Source organism: Schistocerca serialis, chromosome 7 (genome assembly GCF_023864345.2).
Source record: "Schistocerca serialis cubense isolate TAMUIC-IGC-003099 chromosome 7, iqSchSeri2.2, whole genome shotgun sequence".
NCBI lineage: Eukaryota > Metazoa > Arthropoda > Insecta > Orthoptera > Acrididae > Schistocerca > Schistocerca serialis.
The window spans coordinates 161566942-161591213 of record NC_064644.1 but is presented as its reverse complement, the minus strand read 5'-3'; the positions used below and the strand labels follow the sequence as shown (position 1 = coordinate 161591213).

The following is a 24272-nucleotide window of genomic DNA, read 5'->3' as shown; positions in this document are numbered from 1 at the left end:
GTAATTTTATTGTATGCTACATTCTTGTTTACGAAGATGATCGGTTGCTTTCAAAGATTGTCTCTATGTAGCCTCTCTGCCTTAGGTATACCGTCACTCGTCAAAGACGACGAGTGGAATCGGACACTAGAGCTGACCCGTGATGAGTGCTTGTACAGTGTAGTGTTGGGTTTGTGTTATGTACGTGGGCAAGAAAGAGGGCGATTCCCGATAACAGCGCATAGCCTACTACTCCTACACAAAGGGGGCCGCTCAGCTTAACGTCCACATCCGACGGACGGCTTACCACCAACAGTGCCACATGCCCTCACTTTATGAGACACTGCGGAGAGGTTTAGAAAATAATCTGGGGCATTGGCGCAAAGACATTACGTCACCACGTCTCCTCCTCTTGCCGGCCAAAGACTGACACTGAAAATTTTACACCAGTAGGATTTCAAACGCCACCGCACAGGCGTGGGTTAGTGACCCCAGCTATGGAGGCGTTTAAGCTGTGCATATATTTCTACCATTTTAGTTAAATTTAACAGTTGTTGTTTTCCACCTTCTATTTGCTTGGTCGCATGGAAAACCAATTAGAATACGAAAAGAGAGAGTGCCCTCATGGCTATCTGCGTATTCTACCTGTCAAATATCATGCGTCGATTTTTGTGTGAATTGCAGTAACGTGCTATGACTGCATGTTAGCGACTGAATATTATGACATAAATGTTACGTAGAAGTGTCGGAAAACAAACTGGTGGCGAAGATCTTCCTGTAACATGGGTATATTGATGTATACTTGTGCTCGTTTCCATATTCCGAAAATGGTTTTGGATTGTTTGGAGAGAAAGAAAAATAGTTACCTGAATGGGCTGGAAACGACTTAGAAGTTTAACCCTCCGAAAGATTTGCAAGCGATTGTATAAAACACATATCCCAAGAGCAAGATCCATTAATCCGCTCTCGAAAGAGACCGTTGCAACTCCTTATTCTGAGAGACATCTGGTCCCTCAACTACCTTAGCTGTCTGAAACGTTGCCTGCTCCCCGCCAGTAGGACGTGTAGTTTCGGTTTTCCCCTTCATTAATTGGCTATCCCTAAGGATGGCTGAGCCACCAATGCTAACGGCATAGAGATGTGAAATGCAACGGGAAACTACTACATTAAAGGTCCATCTGGATATCCCATGTGTAGCAGCCACGGCAGAATCTAATAATGTATGTATTCTTACTGATCGTGGGCTTTGGATCCCAAGATACGGCTGGAGGACAGCTGTGGCTTCTCAAGTCGTCTTTCAACGAAATCCTCACATAGAAGAAGAAGAAAAAGATAAATTTGACATTATCACATGGAATGTGCGAACACTGTTAAATCCTGGTAAACTGGATGAAGTCAAAAAGGTTGTGACGAAGTGTCAACGGGATATTTTAGGTCTACATGAAACAAGATGGGATGGAAACGGTGACTCATTAGATGGTTTGAAAATATGTCGTACTGGAAACCAACATTAAGGAAGAATATAGTAACTATTGCATTAACAAAGAAGTGCATGCATAATGTAGTCAGCGCCTATCAGCAAGTGATAGGATATTAATGATAAACTTAAAAGCTAGCGCAGTTCACGTAACAGTAATCCAAGCAGATTTACCAAAAACAATTGTAGCGATGAAGAAACAGAAAACGTTTATGACGCCATTGAACAATTAATGAAAATTATAAATAAAATATATAAACACAAAAGAAAATGTTATTCTCGTGGGAGATTGTAATGCATCGATAGACATACAAGAGAAACACAGTTTCACTAGTAAGTTCGCACTGGGAATAATTCAAGAGGTGAGAAATTATTAGAATTTCGTGAATAACATCAGATAGTTGTAAGAAATACATGTTATGAAACGTCAAAGAGAGGACACTGCATGTGGAAGACACCTGGTGACAACGGTAAATATATGACTGATTATATAACAGTAAAGCAGAGGTAAAGGAATCAAACGAAATGTAGTCACAGTTACCATGGTGCTAATATACACTCCTGGAAATTGAAATAAGAACACCGTGAATTCATTGTCCCAGGAAGGGGAAACTTTATTGACACATTCCTGGGGTCAGATACATCACATGATCACACTGACAGAACCACAGGCACATAGACACAGGCAACAGAGCATGCACAATGTCGGCACTAGTACAGTGTATATTCACCTTTCGCAGCAATGCAGGCTGCTATTCTCCCATGGAGACGATCGTAGAGATGCTGGATGTAGTCCTGTGGAACGGCTTGCCATGCCATTTCCACCTGGCGCCTCAGCTGGACCAGCGTTCGTGCTGGACGTGCAGACCGCGTGAGACGACGCTTCATCCAGTCCCAAACATGCTCAATGGGGGACAGATCCGGAGATCTTGCTGGCCAGGGTAGTTGACTTACACCTTCTAGAGAACGTTGGGTAGCACGGGATACATGCGGACGTGCATTGTCCTGTTGGAACAGCAAGTTCCCTTGCCGGTCTAGGAATGGTAGAACGATGGGTTCGATGACGGTTTGGATGTACCGTGCACTATTCAGTGTCCCCTCGACGATCACCAGTGGTGTACAGCCAGTGTAGGGGATCGCTCCCCACACCATGATGCCGGGTGTTGGCCCTGTGTGCCTCGGTCGTATGCAGTCCTGATTGTGGCGCTCACCTGCACGGCGCCAAACATGCATACGACCATCATTGGCACCAAGGCAGAAGCGACTCTCATCGCTGAAGACGACACGTCTCCATTCATCCCTCCATTCACGCCTGTCGCGACACCACTGGAGGCGGGCTGCACGGTGTTGGGGCGTGAGCGGAAGACGGCCTAACGGTGTGCGGGACCGTAGCCCAGCTTCATGGAGACGGTTGCGAATGGTCCTCGCCGATACCCCAGGAGCAACAGTGTCCCTAATTTGCTGGGAAGTGGCGGTGCGGTCCCCTACGGCACTGCGTAGGATCCTACGGTCTTGGCGTGCATCCGTGCGTCGCTGCGGTCCGGTCCCAGGTCGACGGGCACGTGCACCTTCCGCCGACCACTGGCGACAACATCGATGTACTGTGGAGACCTCACGCCCCACGTGTTGAGCAATTCGGCAGTACGTCCACCCGGCCTCCCGCATGCCCACTATACGCCCTCGCTCAAAGTGCGTCAACTGCACATACGGTTCACGTCCACGCTGTTGCGGCATGCTAGCAGTGTTAAAGACTGCGATGGAGCTCCGTATGCCACGGCAAACTGGCTGACACTGACGGCGGCGGTGCACAAATGCTGCGCAGCTAGCGCCATTCGACGGCCAACACCGCGGTTCCTGGTGTGTCCGCTGTGCCGTGAGTGTGATCATTGCTTGTACAGCCCTCTCGCAGTGTCCGGAGCAAGTATGGTGGGTCTGACACACCGGTGTCAATGTGTTCTTTTTTCCATTTCCAGGAGTGTAGATTGTGATTATACACTTGTTTCAGCAAAGTGCAGTATCAGATTTAAGAAGCATCAGCTGAAATATCCAAATGAATGGGCAATGTATAAACTGAAGAATGTAGCGGTTGTGCAGGAACTGAAGCATGCAACAATGGATGTTATCAAGTCGAATATAACAAGTGCAGACGACTGACGTATTAGGAATAAGGAAGTTAGAACCTAGAAGCCTTGAATGATCCAAGGAATATTGCAACTCAACTGACAAAAGGAACAGCCTAAAAAAAGAAAAGCCTTAATCAGTATAATGAAGTAAAAAACAAGAGTAACATCAGTGTGCTGTTTACAGAAAGAAAAGTGGCTATGAAAAATTAACAAAGAAATAGATGATTTTAAATGTGGAAAACAGGACAAAGCTCGTTCAAAGATTAAATTATTTCAACAAAGACAGAGCACCAAGAGTAACATAGTGAGAGATTAAAATGGGAAGCTGATATTTGACATAGAAGATGTAAGTGACAAATGGTAAGAGTATGCTGAAGATCTGTACAGTCTTTCTGAAAGTGGAAGTGTACATGAGTATACTGAAGATGGAAAAACTAATTCATGAAAACAATAAGGGACCATAGATAAGAAAGAAGACCTCTTCCTTGCACCAAACAGGTTAAAATCAAATTAAGCAATGTGTATAGATGACATCCCACCAGAGCTCTTACAGAACAGTTGTGACTCCGTACAAAGTAAGTTATTTACTATGATATCTAAATGTTATGGAGAGGTTATAATAACAGCCGACTTTAAAGAAAGAAGAGCTATTACCTACGGACAAATGCAAAAGACTGCCCTTCTGTCACATGCATAAAAATATTGCTGTCAATAGTTAAAGAAAGGACGAAAAAGAAAATAGATTCGAACTTAGCCAATTATCAATGTGGCTTCAGACCAGGGAAAGGAACAGTAGGAGCAATATTAGCATTACGCCAGATTTTGTATGAAGATTAGAATTACAGAAATAAATGTGTACAGGATTTTTGACCTAGAAGAAGTATCTGATACGTATAGCTGGAAGCTGTTATTATTTAAAGCAATTCGCAAATTAAGGCTTGACTGGAAGTACATGCCATTAATTTTGAGTACATCCAAACGTTAACTGTATGTGAATGGTTGGAAGAAAGGAAACATAAATCAGAAGCTGAGTAAGGCAGGGGGAGCCTCTATTACCTCACTTATTCAGTATGTTCATCGACGAGTCAACAGCGAAACAAAATTAGTGGTATTCACATGCACTGCATCAGATGTGACGATGATATTGCAGAAGTGACAAGAGAAAAAACTAAATAAATTGCTTAAGTTATTTAATCAGGAGATAACAAAAGTAAAACTAAAAATAATTACCAAAAGACAAAAGTCATTGTTATAGACACGAAATTAGGTGAATGTAAAACTGGCATAAAAGCAAGTAGTGAGAAACTAGAGAAAATAACCGAATTTTGCTATTTCGGTAGTACTTTGAAGAAAAACAAAATGAGTCCTACGGAAATTAAGAGATGATTAGCACTGCCCAAGAGCGAATTCTAAAATAAGCTCTTTCACTGAACAAGCATACTAGCTTCCACACTGAGAAAAGATTTCTGAAGACTTTTGTGTGGAGTGTTCTGACAGAGAAGTCTGAAAGCTGGCCGTAAGCAAAGCGGAAAAAAGCTCACCTTGAAGCTGCGGAAATGTGGTTCTGGACTGAATGAGATGGTTCTGCAAGAAACAGGAGAAGAGGAGGAACTGAAAATTATAGACCAGCGTAAAGCAATACTCACTGGCCACTTAATTTCACAGGATATTTTCCCCTTATCAGTGAGATGATGTGTTTCTCATGCGTTGAGATAAAGACGACTGCCGAAAAGAGGCGGCTGTGGCTGCGAAGACAAAGCTCAGCTTTCATCACTTTCAGAGACCATACATGACGCCTGTTCCTTCTTTATGGGTCAATTTTATTCATGCCCACTCTTCTTGTATTTTCTTTCACCGTGTGGAACACGTTTCATGGCGAGCAGCTGACATACCGCTCTAGCATTCTTTCCACACGGTCCTTCTATCTGTCTCTGTATTTATCTATTATATCTGTCATTGGTTCAAGTATTCACTCGTTTATAATTCTTGGATCTGTTATTACGACTGATTTTGTACATCGTTTCACATCTCGTAGTAAGCTCATTTTAGACGCTTGCATCTTACTTCTTTGTACTTTAGCAAGGATCAAGGTTCCACTGCTGCAGAGAAGTATAAGAACTGTCATAGTTTTATACAATATAGTTTTTCATACCTAATTTTTCAAAATTCTGTTTACAGTGTCAGATACATATTGAAATAATACAAGTCTTTTTACATACATTTTAATCGTCTAGATAATTTATTTGACTTGTAAGATAGTTAAAATGTGTTACATGTCCTGTTGTCTTGTCATAAGAGTCAATTTTCCATCTTATATGTTCGACTACTCGCAAAGCCATTCATTTTGCTTTACTGGTAGAGATATTCGTATTATTACGCTGTACGAAACACTGCAAGCAGCCACAACTTTTCTTGAAATAATTTTATTGCATGGTTTCGGGCGTGAGTCCATCGTCAGACGCTTGCATTGACTTCTTTGCAAGTTTTATATTTGTGTCCTAAAATATAACAAGGTTATTGTGACTGCAAATTTTTACACTTGCATATGCACTATAAAAGCTCTCTTTTAAATATAAGACAGAGATTTTATTTTATTTTACGATCCACGCTGTTCAATGAACTGGACTAAATACGAGATGGCGGATACATTTGTCTACATCGGTTGCTGATTCGGTGGGCAGTTTTACATTTGTGTCCTAAAATATAACAAGATTTTTGTGACTGCAAATTTTTACACTTACATATGCACTATAAAAGCTCTCTTTTAAATATTCTAAGACAGAGATTTTATTTTATTTTACGATCAACGCTGATCAATGAACTGAATACGAGATGGCGGATACATTTGTCCACATCGGTTGCTGATTTGTTGGGCTAAAGAATGTGATATGTATACAGATATGGCACACTTCTGGAGCTACTGCAAAAGATACTTCTTCGTAGTACAGATAATTTTATACGGTGTTATATTTAATTAATTAGGTTTGAAAGATGCTGGTAACGGTCAATAAAGAATTGTCTCTGTCAAGCAATTATTATTTCTGTCATTTCAAATTATGAGAGTTTTATGAACTTTCGCTGGTACAGTTGGTTCTTTAATTCTAGTTGATCATTTAATTCTAATATTTCTAATTCCTCAACAAATTCATCTGAAGTCCTTTTTCGGAAAAATGTAATACCTCTAAGTTTTCTTCGTTGCTTATCTCTGTGTTTCCGTGATGGACCAATCAGATAGCGAGATATGACTTATCTAAGTCATTGACCTTGACAGCGCCCATGTGTTAACGGTATCGCACTTAAACTCGTACCAGTTCGGCCATTGTAAAATTTGTGGCACACAGAACAATTTCGTTTATAAGTGCCAGACCTGTGGTGTACCTAATTTTTTGAATTTAAGTGGTGAACCATTTTGGCTTCATTTCGTTGTCTGTGGAAAAATTAATTTTGATATTTTTGGCACAGAGTAGTTTTCAGTCTGATCTGACACTTCAGTAATGAACAGCATGCAGACATGTAAAACTTGCAAAGAAGTTGATGCTACCGTCTGATGATGGGCTCAGGCCCGAAATTAGGAACGGTACAATAAAATCATTTCAAGAAAACTTATGGCTCATCGCAGCATTTACTACAGTGAAATTTACGAAAACAGCTGCGGTGTTCTATAACTATAATGAATCAAATAATCTTGATATTAGGTTCTTTGGACAGTGAGCTCAGCTTGAGGATAGTGGTACGCAGTTTGTTTTCATCAGCACATACAGTTAACTGATGAACTAAAGGTTTCCACTTTCTCAAGGAGTCGTCAGTAAACTAATATGTGGAAAACCTCTGGAGAATGAATAAAGAACTTAAAAAGAAGCAATGGAGTTCATATATTCATATGGTAACTTTTATTTATTGCTTTTTTGTAGTTACAGGCACTTTGATGATTTTACATGTTTCCTTCGTTTCTGTCTTTTTGTACCAAGTTTCCAGCTTGGTTCTACAGGTACTTTTTGTTTTCAAATGTTGTCTTCTGATTACTAAATGAAAGGCTCAAAATGTCTACCATTAGCTCTAACGCAAGCTCATAAACGCTGCGTCATGGATTGTCTTACTCGCTCCAATATTTCAAGTGTCTGCTGTATCTGCTGAAATCCTTCTTGAACACATTGCCGAGGAATACCAACATTCACAGTAATTCCTGAATACACTATGTCCCTTAAATTCCCCCAAAAATAAAAAATCCAGAGGACTGAAATCAAGAGATCGAGCAGACCAAGAAGTTGCTGCCCTATGACCTATCCGTTTAGAATTTCGAAAACACTGATTTAAAATTGTTTTTACTTGCAGAGTAAAGTGAGGGGATGCCCGATTGTGTGTGAACCCCATGTTCTGACGCAACTTTAGTGTATGATGTTAGGAAGAACGCCGCTAACGGTTGGTAACAATATTTTTCATTAAAACACAACTAGTTTCGTGGCTTAAAGCCGCATCATCAGGTGCAACAACGTTAAAACGTCATCGCTCCTAGTCAAAATAAATGCTATTCAGAGCCGGCTGCGGTGGGCGAGCGGTTCTAGGTGCGTCAGTCCGGAACCGCGCTGCTGCTACGGTCGTAGGTTCGAATCGTGCCTCGGGCATGGATGTGTGTGATGTCCTTAGGTTAGTTAGGTTTAAGTAGTTCTAAGTCTAGGGGACTGATGACCTCAGATGTTAAGTCCCATAGTGCTCAGGGCCATTTGAACCATTTTTTTACTATTCAGACAATAGTACTGACGATATTCCCTGAATAATAAATTTTGACTAAGAGCGGTTGGTATGCTTATGACCTTTTAACGTTGTTGCACCTGATGATACAGCTTTAAGCCGCGGCACCGGCTGTATTTTAATAAACAACAATTTTACCAGCTGTCAGCGTAGTTCTTCCTAACATCATGAGTTTCGACAGCTGCGGTTGTCCGGAATATAAAATAGTTTGTGGTAAGTTTAGTGGAACGTCTCCCAGTAAAACATTTAAATGTTCCGGTAAAAATTTACTGTATGATGGCCCAGCCAGTATTCCACGGCAAATGAAAAGTCTGATTAATCTTTCTCCAGTCATACCAGCCGATACATTAACGCCAAACTGTTGTTGATGTCTTGTTTCCAAAACAGGTAAACAAAAAAAAGCACATCTAAGAATATATATATGAATTTTTTTGTTTCTTTTTAAGTCTTCTATGCATTGCCCAGAGGTTTCAAACATATTAGTTAACATCTTGTGTAGAAAAAGTACGGGCGACGTATTACACCCTTGTCCAGCTTCCAATTTACTTGGATTTCATCAAATAATTTTCACGCCGTTTTGATCACCTGCACTTATCTGTAGAATGGGGCTCCCGATACACTGGGTGAATCACCTAAAACTTACACGATATCTAGCAAACGACCTGCACTAGAATCCTACAACAAACAACACTGACATTCTACACTCCTGGAAATTGAAATAAGAACACCGTGAATTCATTGTCCCAGGAAGGGGAAACTTTATTGACACATTCCTGGGGTCAGATACATCACATGATCACACTGACAGAACCACAGGCACATAGACACAGGCAACAGAGCATGCACAATGTCGGCACTAGTATAGTGTATATCCACCTTTCGCAGCAATGCAGGCTGCTATTCTCCCATGGAGACGATCGTAGAGATGCTGGATGTAGTCCTGTGGAACGGCTTGCCATGCCATTTCCACCTGGCGCCTCAGTTGGACCAGCGTTCGTGCTGGACGTGCAGACCGCGTGAGACGACGCTTCATCCAGTCCCAAACATGCTCAATGGGGGACAGATCCGGAGATCTTGCTGGCCAGGGTAGTTGACTTACACCTTCTAGAGCACGTTGTGTAGCACGGGATACATGCGGACGTGCATTGTCCTGTTGGAACAGCAAGTTCCCTTGCCGGTCTAGGAATGATAGAACGATGGGTTCGATGACGGTTTGGATGTACCGTGCACTATTCAGTGTCCCCTCGACGATCACCAGTGGTGTACGGCCAGTGTAGGAGATCGCTCCCCACACCATGATGCCGGGTGTTGGTCCTGTGTGCCTCGGTCGTATGCAGTCCTGATTGTGGCGCTCACCTGCACGGCGCCAAACACGCATACGACCATCATTGGCACCAAGGCAGAAGCGACTCTCATCGCTGAAGACGACACGTCTCCATTCGTCCCTCCATTCACGCCTGTCGCGACACCACTGGAGGCGGGCTGCACGATGTTGGGGCGTGAGCGGAAGACGGCCTAACGGTGTGCGGGACCGTAGCCCAGCTTCATGGAGACGGTTGCGAATGGTCCTCGCCGATACCCCAGGAGCAACAGTGTCCCTAATTTGCTGGGAAGTGGCGGTGCGGTCCCCTACGGCACTGCATAGGATCCTACGGTCTTGACGTGCATCCGTGCGTCGCTGCGGTCCGGCCCCAGGTCGACGGGCACGTGCACCTTCCGCCGACCACTGGCGACAACATCGATGTACTGTGGAGACCTCACGCCCCACGTGTTGAGCAATTCGGTGGTACGTCCACCCGGCCTCCCGCATGCCCACTATACGCCCTCGCTCAAAGTCCTTCAACTGCAAATACGGTTCACGTCCACGCTGTCGCGGCATGCTACCAGTGTTCAAGGCTGCGATGGAGCTCCGTATGCCACGGCAAACTGGCTGACACTGACGGCGGCGGTGCACAAATGCTGCGCAGCTAGCGCCATTCGACGGCCAACACCGCGGTTCCTGGTGTGTCCGCTGTGCCGTGCGTGTGATCATTGCTTGTACAGCCCTCTCGCAGTGTCCGGAGCAAGTATGGTGGGTCTGACACACCGGTGTCAATGTGTTCTTTTTTCCATTTCCAGGAGTGTAATTTACCCTACTTTTAGTTTGTTAATGTCAGTGGGCATTTAAAATAGAGTTTTTTTGCACAAAGGTACACTTTCTAAGTATTACCACAATCTGTTTAGTGGTGAACAATACGAGCCCCTGATTACCAATCCATTCTGTGAAAATCGCTCTTCAGTAGCACTTTCGATTTCTGCAATATTTGCGGTGCACATTTTAAGTGACTCACTCCGTAAATATAATGTCCTAATTAACAGGATGCCTAAACGGTGCAACTGATAGTGTAAAAATTTATAAAAATGAAAATTTCAAAGTCAGTTAACTCAAAAAATTATAATGATGCAACTTTATTACAAAATTGTACCCAAATTTCGTAAGTCGAATAAATTTCTTTGGTTGCTGCTTATTAGTCCAAGGTGCAGTACTTTTCACAAACAATCTCCTGGTAGTGAATCCGTTACATGTTGCATTGTCGGGTGTTTAGTTTCAATTATCGCCCCCGCTTTAGAACAAAGTAGACATTCCTAAAATGCTAATCTTAGACTGTGATACCGCGTCAGGGTGACGAAAGTGCATACGTACTCGTTGCAGTAGCGGAAGATGCCACGTAAGTCGATCTCGTAGAAGAGAGGCCTGAGTGGTATGCGGGCGTGCGTCTCCGCCAACCCCACGACCACCACTACGCCATTTTGTCGCGTCGCCTGTCAACAGAGAAGCACGCCACCGTTAGCAAACTCGTTTCCTTAAGTGCAACAAAAGAACTAGCTGTATGTCAGCCGTACCTGCAGTCCAAGAACCACAGTGGACTCCATGCCGCAGCAATCAATGCTGATGTCAGGAGCCACTCCCAAAATAGCTCGTATTTCGTTGGCCACCTGCTTCTCTTCTATACCCTTAGACACCCGCAATGTGTAGTCAGCACCAAACTTCTTAGATACGTCCAGGCGATGAGAATTTATATCTGAAAAATGAACACATAAGATTCGTAGGCATATTTGTCGTATCCAGACCTTTCTCTCCCCACTGCAATGATGTCTGTCTCTAGAGGAAAGTTATCACATCTACGAGGGAACAGAAACTCCCTTTCGAAGCAAGAAAATTCGCAAAGACGTTTTCACTGTCGTTACTGTCCGATCCCGTTAGCTGAGTGGTCAGCGCGGCGGAATGCCATGCCAAGGGGCGCGGGTTCAATTCCCGGCTGCGGTAGATTTTCTCCGCTCAGGGACTGGGTGTTGTGTTGTCCTAATCATCACTTCATCCCCATCTCCGATGCGCAAGTCGCCCAATGTGGCGTCGAATGCAATAAGGACTTGCCCTCAGCGGCCGAACTTCGCCGAATGGGGGACTCCCGACCCACAATGCCATACGCTCATTTCCACTGTCGTTACTGTTATATGAAACCCATTACCAAATACTTAATACAAGACTGCCTATATTCGACGTTGTCGTTACTGTTACATAAATCCCATCACCAAGTACTTAAGGCAAGACTGCCTATATTTGTGCTACACTTCTACACTGAAGAGCCGAAAAAACTGGTACACCTACCTAATATCGCTTAGGGCCCCCGCCAGCATGCAGAAGTGCCGCAACACGACGTGGCATGGACTCGACTAATGCCTGAAGTAGTGCTGGTTCAAATGGCTCTGAGCGCTATGGGACGTAACATCTGAGGTTATCAGTCCCCTAGAACGTAGAACTACTTAAATCTAACTAACCTAAGGACATCACACACATCCATGCCCGAGGCAGGATTCGAACCAACGACCGTAGCAGTCGCGCGGTTCCGGACTGAAGCGCCTAGGACCGCTCGGCCACAGAGGCCGGCTGAAGTAGTGCCGGCTGTCCATAAATCCGTAAGAGTACGAGGGGATGAAGATCCCTTCTGAACAGTACGTTGCAAGGCATCTCAGATATGCTCAATAATGTTCTTGTCTGGGGAGTTTGATGGCCAGAGGAAGTGTTTAAACTCAGAAAAGAGTTACTGGAGCCACTCTGTAACATGCCTGGACATATGGGGCGTCGTATTGTCCTGCTGGAACGGCCCAAGTCCGTCGGAATGCACAATGGACATGAATGGATGCAGGTGATCAAACAGGATGCTTACACACGTGTCACTGTCAGAGTCGTATCTAGACGTATCGGAGGTCCCATATCACTCCAACAGCACACGCCTCACGCCTTACGAGTCATCCGCCAGCCTGAACAGTCCCCTACTCCCATGCAGGGTCCGTAGATTCGTGGATTGCTGCATTGGATTTCTGATCATAGCACGGAGAGCTACTACAAATCACTCTCATTACATCCTACTACCTAAATTAAAAAAGCTCCATGATCAGTTCCTGTGGACAGCCAGATGCCGACCGGCCGCAGTGTCATCCTCTGTCAATGGCGTCATTTGGGCGCTATATGGAGCGGTTGCCAGCTTTCAGAACCTGTTGTTGTTGTTGTGGTCTTCAGTCCTGAGACTGGTTTGATGCAGCTCTCCATGCTACTCTATCCTGTGCAAGCTTCTTCATCTCCCAGTACCTACTGCAAACTACATCCTTCTGAATCTGCTTAGTGTATTCATCTCTTGGTCTCCCTCTACGATTTTTACCCTCCACGCTGCCCTCCAATGCTAAATTTGTGGTCCCTTGATGCCTCAAAACATGTCCTACCAACCGATCCCTTCTTCTAGTCAAGTTGTGTCACAAACTTCTCTTCTCCCCAATCCTATTCAATACCTCCTCATTAGTTACGTGATCTACCCACTTTATCTTCAACATTCTTCTGTAGAACCACATTTTGAAAGCTTCTATTCTCTTCTTGTCCAAACTGGTTATCGTCCATGTTTCACTTCCATAGATGGCTACACTCCATACAAATACTTTCAGAAACGACTTCCTGACACTTAAATCTATACTCGATGTTAACAAATTTCTCTTCATCAGAAACGCTTTCCTTGTCATTGCCAGTCAACATTTTATATCCTCTCTACTTCGACCATCATCTTATTTTACTCCCTAAATAGCAAAACTCCTTTACTACTTTAAGTGTCTCATTTCCTAATCTAATCCCCTCAGCATCACCCGATTTAATTTGACTACATTCCATTATCCTCGTTTTGCTTTGGTTGATGTTCATCTTATATCCTCCTTTCAAGACCCTGTCCATTCCGTTCAACTGCTCTTCCAAGTCCTTTGCTGTCTCTGACAGAATTACAATGTCATCGGCGAACCTCAAAGTTTTTACTTCTTCTCCATGAATTTTAATACCTACTCCGAATTTTTCTTTTGTTTCCTTTACTGCTTGCTCAATATACAGATTGAACAACATCGGGGAGAGGCTACAACCCTGTCTTACTCCCTTCCCAACCACTGCTTCCCTTTCATGTCCCTCGACTCTTATAACTGCCATCTGGTTTCTGTACAAATTGTAAATAGCCTTTCGCTCCCTGTATTTTACCCCTGCCACTTTCAGAATTTGAAAGAGAGTATTCCAGTTAACGTTGTCAAAAGCTTTCTCTAAGTCTACAAATGCTAGAAACGTAGGTTTGCCTTTTCTTAATCTTTCTTCTAAGGTAAGTCGTAAGGTTAGTATTGCCTCACGTGTTCCAACATTTCTACGGAATCCAAACTGATCTTCCCCGAGGTCCGCTTCTAACAGTTTTTCCATTCGTCTGTAGAGAATTCGCGTTAGTATTTTGCAGCTGTGACTTATTAAACTGGTAGTTCGGTAATTTTCACATCTGTCAACACCTGCTTTCTTTGGGATTGGAATTATTATATTCTTCTTGAAGTCTGTGGGTATTTCGCCTGTTTCATACATCTTGCTCACCAGATGGTAGAGTTTTGTCATGACTGGCTCTCCCAAGGCCATCAGTAGTTCTAATGGAATGTTGTCTACTCCCGGGGCCTTGTTTCGACTCAGGTCTTTCAGTGCTCTGTCAAACTCTTCACGCAGTATTGTATCTCCCATTTCATCTTCATCTACATCCTCTTCCATTTTCATAATATTGTCCTCAAGTACATCGCCCTTGTATAAACCCTCTATATACTCCTTCCACCTTCCTGCCTGTTCTTCTTTGCTTAGAACTGGGTTGCCATCTGAGCTCTTGATATTCATACAAGTGGTTCTCTTCTCTCCAAAGGTCTCTTTAATTTTCCTGTAGGCAGTATCTATCTTACACCTAGTGAGACAAGCCTCTACATTCTTACATTTGTCCTCTAGCCATCCCTGCTTAGCCATTTTGCACTTCCTGTCGATCTCATTTTTGAGACGTTTGTATTCCTTTTTGCCTGCTTCATTTACTGCATTTTTATATTTTCTCCTTTCATCAATTAAATTCAATATTTCTTCTGTTACCCAAGGATTTCTATTAGCCCTCGTCCTTTTACCTACTTGATCCTCTGCTGCCTTCACTACTTCATCCCTCAGAGCTACCCATTCTTCTTCTACTGTATTTCTTTCCCCCATTCCTGTCAATTGTTCCCTTATGCTCTCCCTGAAACTCTGTACAACCTCTGGTTCTTTCAGTTTATCCAGGTCCCATCTCCTTAAATTCCCACCTTTTTGCAGTTTCTTCAGTTGTAATCTACAGTTCATAACCAATAGATTGTGGTCAGAGTCCACGTCTGCCCCTGGAAATGTCTTACAATTTAAAACCTGGTTCCTAAATCTCTGTCTTACCATTATATAATCTATCTGATACCTTCAAGTATCTGCAGGATTCTTCCATGTATGCAACCTTCTTTTATGATTCTTGAACCAAGTGTTAGCTATGATTAAGTTATGCTCTGTGCAAAATTCTACCAGACGGCTTCCTCTTTCATTTCTCTCCCCCAATCCATATTCACCCACTATGTTTCCTTCTCTCCCTTTTCCTACTCTCGAATTCCAGTCACCCATGACTATTAAATTTTCGTCTCCCTTCACTACCTGAATAATTTCTTTTATCTCATTATACATTTCATCAATTTCTTCATCATCTGCAGAGCTAGTTGGCATATAAACTTGTACTACTGTAGTAGGCATGGGCTTCGTGTCTATCTTGGCCACAATAATGCGTTCACTATGCTGTTTGTAGTAGCTAACCCGCACTCCTATTTTTTTATTCATTATTAAACCTAATCCTGCATTACCCCTATTTGGTTTTGTATTTACAACACTGTAATCACCTGACCAAAAGTCTTGTTCCTCCTGCCACCGAACTTCACTAATTTCCACTATATCTAACTTTAACCTATCCATTTCCCTTTTTAAGTTTTCTAACCTACCTGCCCGATTAAGGGATCTGACATTCCACGCTCCGATCCGTAGTATGCCAGTTTTCTTTCTCCCGATAACGACGTCCTCTTGAGTAGTCCCCGCCCGGAGATCCGAATGGGGGACTATTTTACCTCCGGAATATTTTACCCAAGAGGACGCTATCATCATTTAATCATACAGTAAAGCTGCATGTCCTCGGGAAAAATTACGGCTGTAGTTTCCCCTTGCTTTGAGCCGTTCGCAGTACCAGCACAGCAAGGCCGTTTTGGTTAATGTTACAAGGCCAGATCAGTCAATCATCCAGACTGTTCCCCTGCAACAACTGATAAGGCTGCTGCCCCTCTTCAGGAACCATATGTTTGATGGGTTCTCAACAGATACCCCTCCGTTGTGGTTGCACCTACGGTACGGCCATTTGTATCGCTGAGGCACGCAAGCCGCCCCACCAACGGCAAGGTCCATGGTTCATGGGGGAACGTAGGAGCCACTAATTGTCAGTCCAGTCTTGTACTTCTGCAGATGCCTTCGCGGGGCTCAGTACACCACCGCCAAAAAGGAAAATTCCCTGGCAGTACTGGCCATCGATAACGAGTTTATTACAATACAATCAGACACGCTGACCGTTCAGCTACGCAGGCGTACCTTCAATACATGTTACTAAATTATCTACCCCAACAACTAACTACCAGTTTAAACTAATTACACAACCATCTATACAACAACAATGCTTGAATTCCAAACGTATTTCCTTCTTTCTTTCTCATCTTCTTTGTCTCAGTTTCTTCGCTGTTGTAATAACAGATTTAACACCACTCGGAACATCGCCTCGCAATTCTCAGTTGTCACTGAAGGTGGAAGGGAATGAAAACCGTTATGCAGGAGAGCGTGTTCCGTTACTTTAAGTTTTTCACTGGTTAAATTCCGGCTATCACCACTCTGTGTTTAGATTAATACTACAAGAAGTGATCAAAAAGTTTCCGTTCGAAGATCTCACAGTCTACAATCGGTATGACAATCAAGCAAAATCGCCATGACCATTGAGACAATGATCCCAGTGACACACCGGGTTGAAGATACCCGTTTGGTAATACACGTGGTATGAAATCTAGAAAATCTGAAAATGGAAATTCTAAGCCTTAATCTAGATATAGTGAGCGTCAGACAGGAATTTCTAGTCAGACGAGTGTAGCATAATATCAACAGCAGCAGAAAATGATGTAACGTTAGTAGGATTCGTTATGAAATGGAAAGTAGGACAGAGAGCGAGTTACTATGAACAGTCCAGACAGTGTTTTTCTCATTAGAATCGACAGCAAACCAACTTCAACAACACTAGTTAAGTTATACATGTCGACGCCTCAAGCATAAGATGAAGAGATAGAGGAAGTACATTAGGATACTGAATGGGTAATTCAGTACGTAAAGGCAAAGGAAAGTCTAACAGTCACGAGGGACTGGAATGAGGTTGTAGGGGAAGGAGTAGAGTAGGAGGAGAGTGTGGGATGAGTAGTAGGAAAGAGAGAGAGGACAAAGACCAATTGAGTTTTGAACTAAATGTAGAATGTAATACTGAATGCTTTATTCAACAACCACAAGAGGTTAAGATATACTCGGAAAGGCCGGGCGATACTGGAAGATTTCAATTAGATTACATCATGGTCAGGCAGAGATTCCGAAATCAAATATTAGATTGTAAGGGGCAGATATAAAGTCAGATCACAATTTATTAGTGATGAAGAGGAGATTGAAGTTTAAGAGATTAGTCAGGAAGAATCAATACGCAAAGAAGTGGGATTCGGAAGTAATAAGGAATGACGAGGTACGTTTGATGTTCTCTGAGACTATAGGTACTGCGATAATGAATAGCTCAGTAGGCAGTTCACCTGTAGAGGAATTGACATCACTAACAAGGGCACGTTACAGAAGTTGGAGAGGAAACATAGGTACATGGAGGGTTAACTGCGAAGAAATCATGGGTAACAGACGAAATCCTTCAAGAAGGAACCACATAAATATTCAGGGAAATTCTGGATTGAGGGCCTCTATAAGGGAGAGGACTTATCTGATGACGTAATAGAAGAAGAAACATCAGTCGATAGGGAAGAGATAGGGGATCCACTATTAGAATCAGAATTTAGAGGAGCTTTGGATGACTTAAATAAGGCAGAAAGGATAGATAATCTTCCATCAAAATTTCTAAAACCATTGGAAGAAGTGGCAAGAAGACGATTATTCACTTTTATGTGTTGAATGTATAAGACTGGCAACATATACGAGGGTTGAACTTTAATAGTGGAAACTATTTATTCACAACCTATACAAAAGAGTTACGTGTTGGCATCTGTTACTGTCCTTCAAAGTAGCCACCACCGTTGTGTAGAACCCGTTGCCAGCGATGTGAAAGGCGTAGTATACCTTTAGCAGAGCCTGTTCTGTTGATGGTGCGAATGGAGCGGTCTACTTGCCTGTCGAATCTCTGGAACAGTTCTGAAGCGAATGTCACGAAGTCGTTCCTTCATCTTCGGGATCAAATCAAAGTCACAAGGACTTAAGTCCGGGGAGTATGGTGGTTGGTACAGTACTTCCCAGTTCCATCGACCGAACAGAGCACACAGCTTGCGCTGTGTGCGTCCGCGCATTGTGCAAAATGATGGGTGGGTTGCGCAGAAAGTGTAGCCGCTTCTTTCGCAAAGCTGGTCACAGGTGATGTTCCAAAAACGAACAGCAATACTGTGCACTGACGGTCGCATTCGATTCAGAACTGTTCCAGAGATCGACAGGCAGTAGACCGCTCCGTTCGCACTATCAACAGAACAGGCTCTGCTAACGGTATACTACGCCTACCACATATCTGGCAACGGGTTCTACATAACGCTGGTGACTACTTTCAAGGATAGTAACAGGTGCAAACGTGTAACTATTTAAATCGGTTGCGAATAAATAGTCGCCACTATTTAAGTTCCAACCCTCGTAATCGGACTATCGGAGAAAACATCATCCACAATGTCCCCAAGATTGCAAGAAGTGACAAATGCGAAAATTACCACACACTCAGCTAAACAGTTCGTGGATCCAAGTTGCTGACAAGAATAATATACAGAAGAATGGAAAAGAAAACTGGGAATGTGTTAGATGGCAATCAGTTTGGCTTTAGGAAACGCAAAGGCAGCAGAGAGACGGTTATGACGTTGCGGTTGGTAATGAAAGCGAGACTGAAGAAAACTCAAGACTTGTTTATGGGATTTGTCGACCAGGAAAAGGCGTTCGACCTTGCAAAATGGCGCAAGATGTTCGAAATACTGAGAAAAGTAGGAATAAACTATAGGGAAAGACGGGTATTATAGAGTATGTATAACAACCATAAGAAGAGGGAGAAATAAGGACAGAATACCAAGATCGAAGTGCTCGGATTAAAAAGGCTGTAAGAGTCAGATGCAGTTGTTCTACTGTTCAACATATACGTCGAAGAAGCAGTGACCAAAATAAAATAAAAGTTGATTAAAATTCAAGATGAAACAATATCAATGATAAGATTTGCTAATGGCATTACTATCCTCCGTGAAAGTAAGTACCGAATGGAATGAGCAGTCTAATGAGTACAGAATGTGGGTTAAGAGTACATCGAAGAAAGACGGAAATATCCTATGTAGCAGAAATGAGAAGAGTAGATTGGTGATCACAAAGTAGAGGAAGTTAGGGAATTCTGCTACCTAGGCAGTAAAATAACCCATGACGGGCGGACGAAGCAGACTAGCTCTGCAAAAATGGGCATTTCTGGACAGGAGAAGTCTACTAACATCAAACATAAGTCTTAATTTGAGAAGAAATTTCTGAGAATGTACGTTTGGAACACAGCATTGTATGGCAGTGAGACACAGACTATTGGAAAACAGGAAAAGAAGAAAAGAGAAGGATATGAGAAGTATGAAAATTAAGTGGACTGATATGGAAAGGAATGAAGGTATTTTCCACTGAGTCGTAGAGGAAAGGAATATATGGAAAAACTGACAAGAAGAAGGGACAGGATGATAGCACATCTGTTAAGACTTAAGCGCTACTCTGAGATGAAAAGGTTGGCACAGAAGAGGAATTCGTGAAGGGGCCGAATCAAACCATTGGGAAGACTGACGATTCAAGATAAATAAATAATAAATAAAAATAAAAAAAGCCGCCACCGTATTGTGCTGCGTGAAAAAGTCCGTAAGTGCCTGCTGCACATCCTCGTTTGACAAAAATTGTCGCCTCCTTAAAGCCGTTTATACCTTTTACAACGGACCGAAGGCGTAAAGTGGCTTGGGGTGAGATAAGGACTACAACGCGGACGCTGGAGTATCTCTCACTTGAGATGACATAACTTTTGCTTTGCGATATGGTATCGACTTGCGTCTTGTGTCGAATCGCGACCAGCACCAAACTTGGCGCACCATTCCACGACAGTGGCTTACGATAATCACGCTGCACCATAAACTTTCATTTTCCGATGGATGTCTATCGATGTTGGTCCTTTGGCATCCAAGAATAGAGCAACAGCAAGATGGTCCTGCTTGGATGCATTTGATAATAACGTAACCATAGTTGACGTTTCCGCATGTACGGTACACAGGACGGAAAGATATGAATGCCACACTAATTTCTTGCCTACCTGTCGGCGCTTATATACCTGCATCAGAGTCGCGCTACGTTGCATATACACTACATCAACGTCCTCAAACATAAAATTTTTGATCGTTCAGTATATTTATGATTGATGTTACGTTTAAGAGGAATCAACGCTAAATGTAGCGTGTCGACATTGCGCAGAAGAACTAGTTTCTCAAACTCTTTTTCTTTATCAGCATAATTATGATGTAATATGGTCGACGGTATAATGACACCTCTCATTATCTTAGAAGAACAAAGACCAGGAGGCAAATATTTCCTTTCTTTTGGATTGAAACAGTCATCTGAACAACTAGACAACTAGACGATACAACTTGGTTGGCTGCGTGGTTTGAGGCGCCATGTCACGGATTACGCGGCCCCTCCCGCCGGAGGTTCGAGTCCTCCCTCGGGCATGGGAGTGTGTGTTGTTCTTAGCATAAGCCGGCCGCGGTGGTCTAGCGGTTCTAGGCGCTCAGTCCGGAACCGCGCGACTGCTACGGTCGCAGGTTCGAATCCTGCCTCGGGCATGGATGTTTGTGATGTCCTTAGGTTAGTTAGGTTTAAGTAGTTCTAAGTTCTAGGGGACTGATGACCATAGAAGTTAAGTCCCATAGTGCTCAGAGCCATTTGAACCATTGAATCTTAGCATAAGTTAATTTAAGTAGTGTGTAAGTCTAAGGACCGATGTCCTCAGTAGTTTGATTCCTTAGGAATTCACACACATTAGAATATTTTTTGCAACTTAGTTGAACATCAGTTACATCGCTGGGTCGGAGCGGCCGGTGCCATAACAGCAGATTCTGGTGCTGGCTTTTGTGCTGACATATTCACAAACGCCGCGCCGCCGATGTCCGGATCAGCAGGGGCACTGAGTATTCTTCAACGAAATAAAAGTCGATATCAAACTTGTCTGCGTATCTCTGCACATCCACGCGTGTTCCATCCCTCTCTCCCAAACGATATATCACAGCCATCCTGGGGATTTACACCTCCTGTGGCTGGGGAGTCGTAAAAGCATTTTAAAACGATTTACTGGAGCGGTTTTGTAGTTCGTGGCAGCCCTCGTTTGTACACGACGCTCATTTTGTGGACTCTGTGTGGAGGTAGTGTTGGCGTATTTTGGAAGTTGGTAGTCAGTGGTCACCCAAGTGGTTTTCTCCGAGTGAAAAGTTTTGAAACATTTCACCAGTGTGTTCCATTAGACTGGCGTGGTACTGGCTTACCTGTCCGCCCGTTTTCAAGGCTGGTGGCACTGACTAGTGGGTGTACACCGACCTAGGAAAAGACTTCATAGCAGAGCGTGGAGCCTCCTAAACACTTTTATCCACATTTTTGAGTTTGAATATACTTCTTTCTTTGTCGCTGTTACATTTATCACTTAGGTTAACGTAGTTTCGTTAGCATTTTTCTGATTCTTGGACCGACGAGACGATCATTTTCGTCAGCGGGCACACCTATAATCGTTGTAAGATCGATGGCTTCTCTACACTAATCAACCAGTTGGAAATCCAGCAGCTGCTGGCACCTTGACAAGTCTACCTCGTTCTTACCTGTTATGAGTACCTTCGCCGCTCCCATTGCCTTGGCTGCTATGAGAGTGACAAGTCCAATGGGCCCTGCTCCCAGGATGAGGACCGTGGAGCCGAGTGTAACTCCAGCCCTGCGACAAGCGTGCACTCCCACTGACAGCGGCTCCAGCAGGGCGCCTTCCTCCAGAGACACGTGTTCTGGAAGCCTTCATAAAAACGATCCATGACATACACTTGCTAAACAAACACATGTGGTAGGTGGGGTCAGTTGGAACATATACAGGAATCTCAGAAATAATAGATTCTTCAAATGGGGCACCTGTCATCTCCCATCGTGTGAAAAATTCTTTTAGCATTAATAACAACTGGCTTAAACAAATCATCTGGAGAGAGTTACGCTGAATTTGATCAGATATAGACATGTAATTGTATTTTACCTCTTTAGGGGACAAAAGTGCCTAATGCGAAAGAAAAGCATCCAGATGACATGGTCGGATGTCGATGCAACTTCTATCACATCCACACCCGTGGCGAGTTTGTAAGTGATAAGAGCTACAATTCTCCGTGACAGAGCGGCCACCAGAGTGCACTAGTGTCGTTTGTGACCACTGTGCCACATTGTGGGTCTCCATTTGGCCAGCTGGTCGAATCGTGCAATATCCAGATTTGTGAGGCATTCGGATGTAACAGCGGCCCAACGTTGAACTGCATGGGATCATGACGGCAGGCATAACCATTGTCTAGTTTCGAGTCGAACGACCACCAGAAGGGTGGATCGCCGTTTGGTGCACCAGGCACGTCCTAATACCTTAAAGCTGTGCATGCCATCGGATAACAAATAGTGGGCCCACTACAACATTTTGTGTCATGCCTTATAGTTAATGCTGAGGAAGGTAGAACAAGGGAACTGAAGTCCAATACGAGGTGTGATCAAAAAATAATGGGAATTTATTTAATTTCGCGGGCTTTATACATCCGATTTTCAAATACTTTTTCTTGTTGGTACACATGTACGTTTCAGATGTATGTTTGCATTTTCAGCTGTTTTGAATAGTTATTTTATTACTGACAGTCTAAAAGGTTATACGTGTTTTCGAACGCTCGGCGACCTTTTGCTTTCGAAAAAGACGGACCAATAATTTGCATTAAATTTTGCTTGAATAGTGGAGTAAAGTGCAGCGTCCCAATCGAAATGTTGACTGTGGTTTTGGCGATTCTACTATGGGAAAGACAAGAGTTTTCGAGTTTTGTAAACGTTTCAAAAAGGATCGAGAAGACATTCATCACGACTACCACCCTGGGCGTCCTAGCACACAAATTATTGGAAGAAGTAAAGAAAATAATTCGTGTACATCGCGGAATCGCCATCCGAGAGGTTGTTGGTGATGTCAGCGTATCCTCTGGCTCATGGCAGGTAATTTCTTCGGATGTTTTGGGCGTGAAACGTGTAGCAGCAAAGTTTGTTCCGAAATTGCTGAATTTTGAACAAAAACGACGTTGCGAAGACATCATTCATAAGTTGCTGAATGAAGTCAACAACGATCCAGAACTTCTAAACGAGTTCATAATAGGTGACAAAACATGGGTATGAGGGTATGACGTCGAAACCAAGGTCCAATCGTACCAAATGGAAACTGTCTGAAGAGCAGAGACCGAAAAAAATTCTGGACGTTCGACCACATGTGAATGTTCTTCTCATTGTTTTCTTCGGTTGCAACGGGATAATGCATCACGATTTCCTGCGTTATGGTCACACGGTCAATAACGAATACTAGCTAGAATTTCTGCGCCGTTTGCGTGGAACAAGCCGAAGAGAACGACCAGAACTGTTGCAAAACCGCTCTTGGAAAATGCATTACGATAGTGCTCCCGCTCACATCTCAATGCTTGTTCGCGATTTTTTGGCAAAACAAAACCGTTATGTTGCTGCGGCCACCGTATTTGCCGAACGTGACCCACTCCGACTTCTTTCTATTCCAGTGGCTGAAGAGAACTAAGACTTCGTTATGCCACCATTGATGCGAAAAAATAGAACTGCTGAAGTAGCTCAACACTTTAACGAAAAGTGAGTACCAGAAGTAATTCGAAGATTGGACAAAACGCTGGTCAAAGTGCATTATATCTGAAGGGGATTACGTTGAAGAGGACAAAGCTGACGTTGATGAAATAATCTTTAGTAAAAACAAAAATTCCGTTACTTTTTGATGACACCTCGTATGTAGGCTGTCTTTAACACCACAATCGAACGGCTGCTTTGAAATGGCGCCGCGATGGGAAAGCAAGGCCTGCTGATGAATGGCTTCGCACTGTGTCCACTGGTGAATCGACTTTCTACGATACACGAAATGGCTATTGACGGCAAGTATGGCAGCGACCTGGCGAGCGGTGCCACTCAACCTGACGCCGCCGTTTTCGCAGTACGT

At 43.4% G+C, this 24272-nt stretch overlaps 1 protein-coding gene across 1 annotated transcript in view; it reads right to left on the bottom strand.

Moving 5' to 3' along the window:
* Window positions 1-24272, bottom strand: part of LOC126412395 (sorbitol dehydrogenase-like) — a 111053-nt gene that overhangs the window by 8450 nt on the left and 78331 nt on the right. Inside the window, exons 5-7 of the mRNA XM_050081973.1 lie at window positions 21871-22055; window positions 11212-11390; window positions 11012-11130 (exon numbers count right to left, since the gene is read on the bottom strand). Of these exons, the coding sequence (XP_049937930.1) occupies window positions 11012-11130; window positions 11212-11390; window positions 21871-22055 (483 nt within the window). The remainder of the gene's footprint in view (window positions 1-11011; window positions 11131-11211; window positions 11391-21870; window positions 22056-24272) is intronic.